Raw genomic sequence first — 12,500 nt, 5'->3', positions numbered from 1 at the left:
AAAAACCCAAAAAACCCAGAAAATGTTTAAATATGATTGACCCCGCTTTGGGGATAGTGTCTGTCTTTTTGTAATTTTTGAAAAAATATTAAAACATTGTTATTATTATTATTTTTTTCATTATTGGTATTTTTTACTCTTTTGTATCATTATTTTTTCACCTTAAATTATTATTGTTGTTATCCATTTATTTTTATTATCATTATCATACTCAGTCAGGATCAGTGTGTATTTGTACCTGGCTGGTGAAGGTGATGTAGTAGGTGTCGTACTGGACGCGAGGCGGAGTCCAGAATAGAGTGACGGACGTCTCTGTGACGTCTCTGGCGCTCAGCTGAGGAACCCCCGACATGACTGCAGAGAAGGACAAAAAAGACAAAGTTAAAACTGTGTTTCTGTGTCTCCCTACGGACAAAAATCACAGGAAAGTTATATTTGTGATACTCCAAAATATCACAGATGTGACAAGACTAAACTGAATTAATTACTAATTAATTATTTATTTTAAGAGAAATTGATTCTTTTACCAAAAATTTTTCAATCAATACCAAAAAAAGGAAAAGGGTGAAACTTATTTTTGTCTATCCTAAATTAACCGAAGGATAACCTGGAATAACAGCAACACCAAAGAAATAAAATCAATGAATTAAAAACAAAAAAACCCAAAATGAAAACCATTATACTATAAAATGTAATCACAATATATTTACATAACTATTTATCATTTTACATTTTAAGGCAACAAAATTTCGACTCATCACTGCGTTTACCAAAGCTTTTTTTTATTTATTTCTTTTTATCTTTTTTTTTTTTTTTTTTTTACTATTATCTTTATTTGTTCAAAATGAAATAAACTCAAACCTGAAATACATTTATATTTTAAATTCATTCTCACTTTAAATGTTTCCAAAGTGGATAGCACTCTTAAATTATAATTTTCCTCTCTGAATTAAAAAAAAAAGGCTTTTGTTAATTCAAAAGAGTCTGAATGCACCGCTGTCAGGCTTGTTTGTATCTGCTCCATCCTCACTTCCTCAATGGCCGGTCAAAAAGTAAATAATTCAAAATCAAATTAATTTAAATGTGCTACATGGATATGCATCGCTGCTCCAGAAAAGGCAAACAAATCTTCTTTTCTCCTCCTGAGTTTTCCATGAAAAATAACTTTTCCTCCCCTGTGTCTCTTTTCCTCCTCGTGTGATTGATGCAGTGGAACAACTGACCCCGCAGGCCTCCGTACGTACAGTGTTTTCACTGAAACTGAGACGTCCACCTTTACAAAAACAGAGTGATGTATGTATCAGCGTCTGGCACTAAACCGTCGGCCGTTTGCTAACTGGCACCGAAACATCGAAGCGAACTGTTCAATCTGATCTGCTGCCTGAAAGTGAAGCCGTTCAGACTCTGAAGATGTTTTTGTCATTAAGGTTTGATGCAGGCTCGAGATTTCGGGGCCAGATTCGGTTCGGATCAGTGAGAGGAAGCTGAACATCTTTGTGATCAAACTATAGATTTGACTTAAATTAATTTCTGTTGCAATTTCGTCCCACATTTGTATTTCTGTTTGCGGTTATTTGTGGATTAAATTAACCGTTTAGTTTGTGTTTTCTAAGCCTCAGAGGTATCACAGTATTACAGTATACCAGAGTATTTATATGCTTTTCAATATCGTCCTAAACACGTGCTCCTCTGTCTATTTAACTCAATGTATGTAGTGCACAGCACGCACCACCAGAGCTCAGTCTGAGGTCTTTACTGGTAGAAGGAAATGTTTTTGCGTGTAACTCGGTGAATTAAGGATTTATTTTGATGAAACCGGAGCTGGGGATCGTTGGAACAGTGGACTAACTAACTAGATTACTAACAAGAGTAACCAAAACGGTTTGGGTGAGTTTTATTTTGTTTCTGTCGAGTTTGACTAAATTGTGTTTTACAACGAGGCAATTAAGACTCGTCCGTCTTCTGTGTCCGTGAGAAAGTTAAATTCAAAAGGTGCACAGTTTTATTTCTCTGTTTTATAAGGAAAATAGATGTGGGAAAATTAGTTTTCTTAAAATGTTGTGGGTTTCTAGGGCTCTAGGACATTTCTAGGATTTTAGGACATTTCTAGGATTTTAGGACTTTTCTAGGATCTTTTGATGTTTCTAGGATTTTACGATTTTTCTAGGATTATAGGACATTTCTATGATTTTGGAAAATTGTAGGATTTTAGGACATTTCTAGGATATTTGGATGTTTCTAGGATCTTTGGACGTTTCTAGGATTTGTGGACGTTTCTAGGATCTTTGGACGTTTCTGGAATTTTGACATTTTTAGGATTTTATGACATTTGTAGGATTTTAGGACATTTGTAGGATTTTAGTTCATTTGCAGATTTTTAGGACTTTCTAGTATTATAGGACAGACGTATCTAGAATTTTAGGATGTTTTGGGAAATATCTATGATTTTAAGAAGTTTCTTGGATTTTAAGACATCTCTAAGATTTTGGGACATTTGAAGGATTTTAGGACATTTCTATGATTATAGTACATATCTAGGATTTTAGGACATTTCTATGATTGTGGGACATTAGGGGCTTAGCTAGGACCTCTGTTTGGGGGTGTGGGGGATCCTCCACTGTCACCTTTTCTTTTTTTGATAAACAAACTCTATTTTGATGCTGTTTTATGCACTCTGATACCTCATGTATACTAAAAGTGCAAAACAATTCTCAGTGTGAATCACTTTTTTTTTTTTTATTGTGAATTAGAAATCAGGGGCCAAATTGGGCCCACGGGAGGGAAAGGGAAAAGCTTTTTGTGCAACTGGTCTCAGGAGTATTTTTATTTTTTTTACTGTGGTATAAGTACAAGATCTGAGAGATCTTTTGTGGACGGAAGAGTTCTATTCTACTCTATTTTATGAAGAAACACTTATTCTCGCAGTTTTGGGACATATTTTATGAGCATGGGAATCGTTTTATCCTGTCATGTTGCATCTGCGTTCACATTCATCACTGTCTGACAGAAAGTGCAGCTGACTGAACCACAGAGTGGAACATGTGTCGGTGTGCGGAGCTGCCAGCACGCCGCTCTCAGCCTGGCAGCGCCACACGGCTGCTGATGTATGACTGCACACGGCGAAGGCGTCCTCAATAATAATTCACAGGTCCGCTTTAACTGCACGAGTTTCTCATAAAACGAATGCTGAAAAATTCTCTGCTCAGTGGGTCAGCGAGAGTCTGACGTCATGTTTCCCGTTACCAATTACCAAAGTAAAACTTCACATTCGCACTGGGGGCGTGTGGCCGGCTACCAAACACATGCGTTCAGAAACCGCTGCAGAAATTTTACACAAACTCTATAAAAGACGCATGAGGATGACGTTTTTCCAGTTTATAGGAAGATTCTCAAGATGCTGCAACAGAAACAAATTATCAGCAGCAGAAACTCTTCGTCACTGCATCACATCTTTAAATATTATTTATGTGATTTTTTCTTTAGTTTTGAGTCTTTCTGAGTTTTATCAGCCTGTCAGTGCTCTGACGTTAAAACAGAGTCTGCAGCGATGGGAGCGGCCCTGTGAGAAGAATTTTCTGAGGAGGAGCGAGGAGCATCCCGGGACTCTGATGTCCCACTCTCTGAAATCTTGGATCTGGACTCGACTGGAGGTCTGTAGCCAGAGGTGAAAGGAAGTATTCAGATCCTTTACTTAAGTAAAGGTACTAATACCACACTGTGCAAACACTACACTACAAGCATTCACAAGCATTTAAAGCTTTGAAATATTGAGCATATTGGTTCGATGTCTTTCAGAAACAAAAAGACAATCAGCAATTTGGCTAGAAATGTGACAACGAAATTACCTCAAAAAAATTAACTAAAAAGAGAGAGAGAATCATTATCATATTAATAATTAATACAATTCACAGAATTTTTTTTATTTTTTTTGTCAGCACTTTTTCAAGTCATATCCTGTTTTGTTGTTTAACCTTTCTTTTTTTGGCTAATTTTCTCATAACTTTTACTAATTTCTTATTAATTTTGGGGTCATTACCTGAAAATTAATTTTAAATAATGGGGAAATTAAAAAAAAAAGGAAAAATGTCCAGAAAACCATATTCAAAATTATTATAAAATCATTAGATTTTTAGCTCTTTTTTGAGTCATTTTTCTCCAGGTTATTTTCATGTTACCGCTACTTCTTTTTATTTATTAACTGTTTACTGATTTCTTGCTAATTTTTAAGTTCTCCTCATGTTTTTGCAGGAAATCAAAGCAGTTTGCTCAGGTTTGGCACAGCAGTTTATTTGATAGATTTAATTGTAATGCACCACTGATCTTTAACTCAACCTGTCTTCTGTCAGGCTTTAAAAACATTTGCACAGTTTGAATTCTGGTATTTTGGCACAAACTTGCCTTAAAGCAGGTGGATGGAAACATACTGCTGCCCACTTATCTCTCTCCTGCTGAGGCCTCAGATTTTTGGGGACTTCCCTCCTTGTGTTTCAATCAGAGGTCGGTCACATTTGGGGAAACACTTAACACACTCTCTCACACACACACGTGTCCCGTGTCAGCCTCGGCACAGGAAGCCGTTACACAGCAGCAGTCTCAGGGGGTTTTATGGGCAGCGGATCTGGACCCCGCTGCTCCGGTAATGAAACAGTTCCCTCCCTGGGATCAGCTGGACCGGGCCCCAAACACACGAGCTAATGTGCTAACGTAACCTCGGCAACAACAAGGAGGACGAAATAAAACAACAAAACAGCAACACGACTCAAATAAAGATTCAGCAGATTGAATGAAAACAACCTCAGTACTCAATGAAATAAAAACTTTACAAGTTTGTTGAGCAGACTTTGGAGAAACGATGAGATCACTGACGGACTGTTTGATGCATTTTACGCACTTTTCATTCTTCAGTTTTTGATAATTTTTGCTGTCTTCATGCACATGGAATACATTTTTGCAAGATTTTGTATTTTTGTTTATTCTTGGCGTTTCCAGCTCAGCTCCTACAATAAGTCTAAAATACACTGTGGAAACTAAATAGTTACATTCAGACTGTTCAGGTCCAAAAATGCTCCATTGAAACCCATTCAAACTGACATTTTTGATCCCACAGCCATCAAAGCAGAAAAACAGGACTTGTATTATTTCTGGGTGTCATTCTGGGCTTTTGACTCTGAATTTGTTATTTTGACTATTTTCCACCTGATGAGGTCATTTTGACCATATGGAGAAAATACATGCTATTTCCACTAGGTTATCTGTTACAATCAATGTAGCTGCTGATCACTGACATATCCCAGACTGTGAATATCAAAAAAACTACTTTGTATATCATATACTGAAAATAACATTTTTTTGTGTGTGTGTGTTTTTTTTTTGTCTAAAAACATAGTGGCATCATGACAAAAACCTGGCATTTTAAGGTAAGTATCCTTAAAATGTATATTTAATATAAGTGGTTGGGAGTGATGATGGTTAAAAATATAAACTCAAAAGTAGAAAATAAAACTGATGTATAATATTTTGTTAAAGCTTGATTTTGAAAAGCACATTTTGTGCGCAGAGCGATACCAGCATGTGTGACATTAAAGCGGGACCTAAAGGGTTAACTTACTGAATGAACAAACCTCAAATCTTGGCATTTATATGTTTCTGTAAACCACAGATATGTTACATTTTTATGTTTCTTTGGTATCATATCAACTTTTCTAGTGGTGTCGTGTAAGCTGACTTTGTCATGGAGGTGGAGGAGATGCTGGATGGTGTGACGCCTGCCAGGCTACAGGCCACTGACAGAGTTATAAAAAAACCCCAAAAACTGCTGATTTTTGGCGATCCTGCACTGCTTTTCCCACAAAAAGTGAATATTTTAAACCAAAACACGACCTTTTCCTAACCAGAACAAAGCGGTTTTATGCCTAAAGTTATTATGCAGCGTTGTGGAAAGTTTTCTGTACAAATGTTATGTGTGTGTTTTGCAGAAAATTTACAAAGCCAAAATTTATTCTGGCAGTTGGGTTGATATTACAACACCTTTTTTTTTTAAAATCATCAGCAGTAGTGGAGAGTGCATTTATTCAAGTTAGTCAAAGTTTAAGAAATTCAACTTAGTGTGATTTCAGTCAAACTAACATGTTAAAAGTCCAGTTTTAGTCAAACTAACACAGTTTTTCTGACATCATGTAAGCCTGCTGCGTGATATCAAAGTGTTTGAATAAATGTACTCATTACATGTGTACTCGTTACATCCCTCCTCTGACAGACTGGACGTTGTTATGCAGACCTTCATTCAGTATTTTGGGATTTGTCAGGTTTGACTCACCGATATCGCAGTTGGGTCCGGTCATGCCATCCTCACACTGGCTGCAGTCCGGTCCGGTGAACCCCCTCCGGCACACGCACTTCCCTTTGACACACCTCCCCTTGTTGTTGCAGTTGGTGGGGCAGCCTTTGGCGCCGCAGTCCGGCCCGGCGAAGCCAACGTCACAAACGCACTTCCCGTTCACGCACTTCCCGCGGTTGTTGCAGTTTTTGGGACAAGCTTTTGCAGAGCAGTCTGCTCCGGTGAATCCATCATCGCAAACGCACTGTCCGTTCACGCAGCGCCCCCTGCTGTTGCAGTTTCCGGGACAGGAAGTCTCAGAGCAGTCGTCGCCGGTGAAGCCGCTGTCGCACACACATTTACCGTCAACGCACCTGCCGCGGTCGTAGCAGTCGTTCGGGCACGTTTTCTCAGAGCAGTCTGGCCCGCCGAATCCCTCATCGCAAACGCACTCTCCGTTGACGCAGCGCCCCCTGCTGTTGCAGTTTTCAGGACAGGCGGCCTCGGAGCAGTCTGCACCGGTGAACCCGCTGTCGCACACGCATTTACCGTTCACACACCTGCCGCGGTTGTTGCAGTTATCAGGACACGTCTGCTTTGAGCAGTCTGGTCCGGTGAATCCAGGATTGCACACACACTGTCCGTTCACGCAGCGCCCCCTGTTGTTGCAGTTTCCTGGACATGAATCCGCAGAGCAGTCCGCGCCGGTGGACCCGCTGTCGCACACACATTTCCCGTTCACACAGCGTCCGCGGTCGCTGCAGTTGTTCGGACACGCCCTCTTGGAGCAGTCCGGACCGGTGAATCCTGGATTACACACACACTGTCCGTTCACGCAGCGCCCCCTGTTATTGCAGTTTCCAGGACAGGATGCGTCCGAGCAGCTGGGTCCAGCGAATCCGGCGTCGCACACGCACCTGCCGTTCACACACCTGCCGCGGTCGTTGCAGTCGTCCGGGCAGCTCTTCTGTGAGCAGTCGGGGCCGGAGAAACCAGGGTCGCACACACACTGTCCGTTCACACACCGCCCGTTGTCGTTGCAGTTTCCGGGACAGTTGGACACGCTGCAGTCCGGCCCGCTGAAACCAGGGAAGCAGACGCACTTTCCGTCCACGCAGCGACCCTGATCGCTACACTCGTTGGGACACTCGATCTCTGGTTTGATGGAGCAACCGGCACCTGAAGCAGAGGGACAGAGGACAGACGGGTTTGACATAGAGGACACGGAGACACACCAACTAGCTTCTTTCTCGTAATATTTTTTCAAACCATAACTGTTTTTTAAGCTATTGCATTTTGTAATGGGATGGATGTCCCGCTCTGTCGCTGGGTTAAAAAAATAATCTTAAAAAAGAGTGATCGGAAAAAGGAAAAAAAGAAATGTTATAATAAAAAATCATAATAATTTTGTAACATAATTTTTAATACATAATTATGATAATTATAAATATATTTTTTTTCTCTAGACATTTTTCCCTAGCTTTTAATTTTTTTTCTTAATCTTCTAATTTATTGCAATTTGTAGAGCACTTCTTATTAAGTTGCTCATTGCCTGTTTTTCCCATGTAGTCTCACCAGTTTTCTAAATTTTCTCGGGTTGAAAGGTTTAAATTGGAAGGTTTTTTTTATTTTGTTTTGTTTGTCTAATTTGGTCTAATAATATATTCACATTTTTGCTGACTGTAGATAATTTTATAGCTCTATCATTTAAAATTTTTGTATAAAGTCTAAAAGTCAGTATGTTTAAATTAATGTTGAAATAAAAAAAGTGACAAATAGAAAAAAATACATTATAGATGTTTGATTCTGTCGGAACATCAAGAAGAAAAAAGACGGCTCAGACATCGTTTAAGGAGATAAACCAAAAGATTCACGAGAACGCGCACCAACCGAGGTAAAACTAAAAATTATAAATTTGTCTGCAACATTAAAATTGTTTGAAAATCATTTGGTGTAAGGCGAAATTAAAAATGTGCCGTCCATCCCGAGGATAGCTCTGACGAGGAAAACTGAGGAGGTTTACTGACTGACAACCACGTCCTCCCTCAGTCCTCACCTCCACCGGGGCAGCGACAGAAGCTTTGGTTTCCTGCAGCACAATATTCAAAGTTCATTTGAAGCACGTCTTGAATTATTTAGGACAGCATCCTCTTCATTCTTCAGTTTTTGGGGGGGACGGAGGTCTAATCCACTCTAATTAGACTGAAACGCTGCTTTGTTTTCACTAATGAGCGGAGGGTGGAGGGGAGCTGCACTGGACTGGGAGGAGAAGGAGACTGAGATCACACTGGGCAGAGAGCAGCGGAGGACACACACACACACACACACACACACACACACACACACACACACACACACACACACACACACACACACACACACACACAGTTAGCTCATGCTTTGAGCGCTGCCAGTTTCTAATGGGATCAGTCCTGAGGTCAGCTCCACTCTGTCGGAGGATGTGAGTGATGGGCCGCATCGAATGTAAATCTGTCAAAACCAATTTAACTGACAGCACAGTCACGAGTACAAATACTCCAATACAGTAGGAAAAACACAGTATTTTTCAAATCTGGACCCTATTTTCACATGTTTTTGTGTCACGGTGACTCACGGAGACAACAATTTTTGAAACTGGTTCAGTACTAAGAGAACACCGCTGCAGCTACAGCAGTGAAACGGGCTGCAATGTAACCACTCTGGCCAACTGGCACTGTCAGTTTACGTTCACTTAAAGTGCTTGTTATGCCTCCAAGCCATAGCCGGGGAATTTCCCCATTTTTTGGCACAAACGTCCACATGGACTCAACAATGAACTGATAAGAATTTGATGGTCATAGGTTAAAGGTTGAAGATGCTGTGACCTTGCCATCTCATTGTTGTGAGTGCAATATTTCAAGACAACTTAAAGAAATGTCTTCAAATTTGGCACAAACGTCCTAATGGACTCAACTATGAACTGATAAGAATTTGGTGGTCAAAGGTTGAAGATACTGTGACCTTGTCTTATCATTCTTGTGAGGTCAATACCTCAAGACGACTTAAAATGTCATCATATTTGGCACAAATGTCAACTTGGGCTCAACGATGCACCTCTAAGAATTTGGTAGTCATAGGTCACTGTGACCTTGTATGTCTCATTCTTGCGAATGCAATATCTCAAGAATGCCTTGAGAGAGTTTCCTCAAATTTGACACAAACGTTCACTTTGACTCAACAATTAACTCATAAGAATCTGGTGGTCAAAGGTCAAGGATATGGTGACCTTGCATCCAGTTCATTCCGAAATATCTTTGAATGTCAAGAAGGCCTCAAATTTGGCACAAACGTTCACCTGGACTCATGAATGCATTGATTAGAATTTGGTGGTCAAAGGCTGGTGTGACATGTTTTTGGCCATAAGTCAAGAATTCATTTGCTTATTATGACAAAATTTCACACAAATGACTAACAGGATCAAATGAAGAAATGATGATGTTTTATATCCAAAAGGTCAAAGGTCAACCTTACTGTGACATCATAATGTTCTACAAAAACACTTTTCTATTACTCAGCGTCATATCTCAGGATCTGTGGGGGAGACATTCGGTCAGATACTGAATTTGTGACAGTAATCCTGAAACCTCGAGGCGGTAGTTTTTTTTTATGTGTTTTATGTTTTTCTGGTTAGAAAAAATGAAATTGGAACAGCCGGAACAAGAGTTTAATTCTGACCTCCATAAAAACACAAATTTTAAAAAATGTAAATACTTTGATTGTTTTGTAAAGTTTTTAGCACAGCGGGGCACCCCAGTGCGCTGTGTGTGTGTGTGTGTGTGTGTGTGTGTGTGAGATGAGTCAGTGGGAGAGGAGAAGCAGCTACAGGCAGAAACAGTGAAGTAATATGAACTCATGCGATTGGCTGAAACAGAGACATGTGCTTGCGGTCGGGCCGATCGTGACTGAAAGTGTTACAACACGAAGAAAGATGAGAAATATACGGACTGTGAAGTGTGAGTCAGACCCGACATGTATTGATTTATGTTTTAACAATTACTGATTCATCGTCGTACAATAAGTTTCAAAGGAGCAGTGCAGCATGATTCATGTTTTGGTTCATGTCTTCCTGTTTCACATCCCTCTAAATTTTCCTCGGTGCTTTTATTACAGTATGTTTTAATCAGGATCTGGATTTGTCTTCTGGTGACTGACTTTTCTTCTAGCGCCACCTTTAGACCAAACATGCAACACTATCCAATAAAACAAAATATATCTTACCTCATTTTTATTGTCTCTTTTACCAAATTAAGTCTGATTTTTTTTTTTTTTCAATTCAACCTTTCTGTAACCTTTATTTAACCTTTTTTTATACAGGTAATCTCATTTTACTCTGAGACACAGAACATTCAATATAACAACAATTAAGTACAGATAAGATTTATCTTCAAGTGCTGAGCAGAAGTAGATTAAAAATACCTACAACAGGAACAGTTTCCAAAGATGATTCGGAAATTTGGAATCATTTTGGAGTTTGTGAGTGTGTGAGAGATTTGGAAAATGATGCACACATGTGAACACACTCAAAATTAACATTAAGGTGAAGACACATAAAGACACATTAGCATCGGGGCCGGAGCTCGATACTGTAAACAAAAAGCACCTCATATAGAAGTACATCATTTAAGGAGAATTAAAACTAGTGATCGAGACCATTAACTCCTTTGAAAAATGTCGAGAGGTAATAAATAAAGTGAAAAATAGGGTCATTTTCTTAATGACTTCTGAACAATTTGTTATTTTAACAACCTGAGGAGTCGCCCCCTGCTGGCCATTAGACAGAATACAGGTTTAAGGCACATCTGCATTTTTAATAATTCTTCATCATACAGAAAAACTGTGCACACAAGTACAGTAAATACAGTTACAGCTTCTTCTTTGGGGGTTTTACGCGTTGTCCTGCATATGTTCACAAATGGGCGAACTGTCACCATCAAAAGTATTATTATTAGCAATTAGTGGTTTGTGTTTGCAGTTTAACCGTAACTGTGTGGACGACTATCACTGGATAACTTAGATGCTGAAGAAAACCTAAAAATGTGATGATTCTTCAGCAGGTTCTGCAGTGTGAATATTTAAAGTCTGAGAGAAAAATAACGAGGCGGTTCTACCTTTGCTCTCCTTGGAGGTGCAGCAGCCTCCGTCAGCTCCACATTTCTCCCTGAGGGACGACACCTCCCTCTCCAGCCTCTCCAGACGCTCCCGCAGGGCCGCGAACTCCACCTCACAGCCGCAGGACCCGGATCCAGAACCCGAACCCGACGGAACTAGTTTGATCTTATGGGTGAAGACCAGAGGAGAACCAGGTGTCAGGTCCAGTTCCTTACCTGAGAGATGAGAAAGAGTGTGAATCAACTTTTTGAACCTTGAGGAAAATGGTACAATTTCTTTGAAAAAAAAAAGGGAAACAAGACAATAAGCACCCTGAGAAATAATTTTGAGAGGAAGAAGACTTTTTTTTCATTATGCAAGTCGAGAAAAAAGTCGAGATGGAGAGATTGACGTTAAAATGGCGAGAATAATGTTGAAATACAAGGTCGAGAAAAAAGTCGAAATGTTGAGAAAAAAGCTTGAAATTTAGAGAATAAATAAGCACTTTTTCCAAGTCTTGTCTTGTTATTTTTTCTAATTTTCCCCTGCTTTTTCCTATTTTTTAGGACTTTTTTTTTTTTTTACTAATTTCTTGCAAATTTTGGGCCCTTTTTTTCTGTTGTTGCACATTGCCTTCTTCCTATGCTTTTGAAAGATATTAATCCAATTTGCCCTAAGGGTTACAACTGGGAGGAAATCGAAACTGACAGACTCACTGAGGAAAAATTACATTTGTTAACAACAGATTTTCACTGTCAAACATTGTTAAAACCAGGATGACAAATCGAATAAACAGTTTTTTACCTCCCTGGCTGACATCAGCTGAATCCCCCTGAGTAGCGCAGCCGTCTGAAATCACCACCTGCAACAGAAACAATGAGGGAAAAATCATCGTCAGTATGTATTTTTTATGTTTGCTGCATCCAAAATCTAAAACTGTCCTGAACACAACCAGTGTGCATCCAAAAAATCCACTGTTAAAGGTTACTGTTAGTGTTGCGTTTAGATGCTTTTCATAAGCATTTAAACTTTTTAAACCTGAGCAAAATGTTTTTTG

General features: G+C 39.5%; 1 protein-coding gene across 1 annotated transcript in view; it reads right to left on the bottom strand.

The window, feature by feature from the left end:
- LOC121958107 (tenascin-like) overlaps positions 1-12,500 on the bottom strand; it is a 14,585-nt gene that overhangs the window by 794 nt on the left and 1,291 nt on the right. The window contains exons 2-5 of the mRNA XM_042506980.1: positions 12,248-12,305; positions 11,464-11,679; positions 6,317-7,495; positions 239-354 (exon numbers count right to left, since the gene is read on the bottom strand). Coding sequence (XP_042362914.1) covers positions 239-354; positions 6,317-7,495; positions 11,464-11,679; positions 12,248-12,305 — 1,569 coding nt within the window. The remainder of the gene's footprint in view (positions 1-238; positions 355-6,316; positions 7,496-11,463; positions 11,680-12,247; positions 12,306-12,500) is intronic.

The sequence above is a fragment of the Plectropomus leopardus genome, chromosome 18, assembly GCF_008729295.1.
Source record: "Plectropomus leopardus isolate mb chromosome 18, YSFRI_Pleo_2.0, whole genome shotgun sequence".
NCBI classification, from domain to species: Eukaryota; Metazoa; Chordata; class Actinopteri; order Perciformes; family Serranidae; genus Plectropomus; species Plectropomus leopardus.
This window is presented reverse-complemented; position numbering and strand designations above follow the sequence as displayed.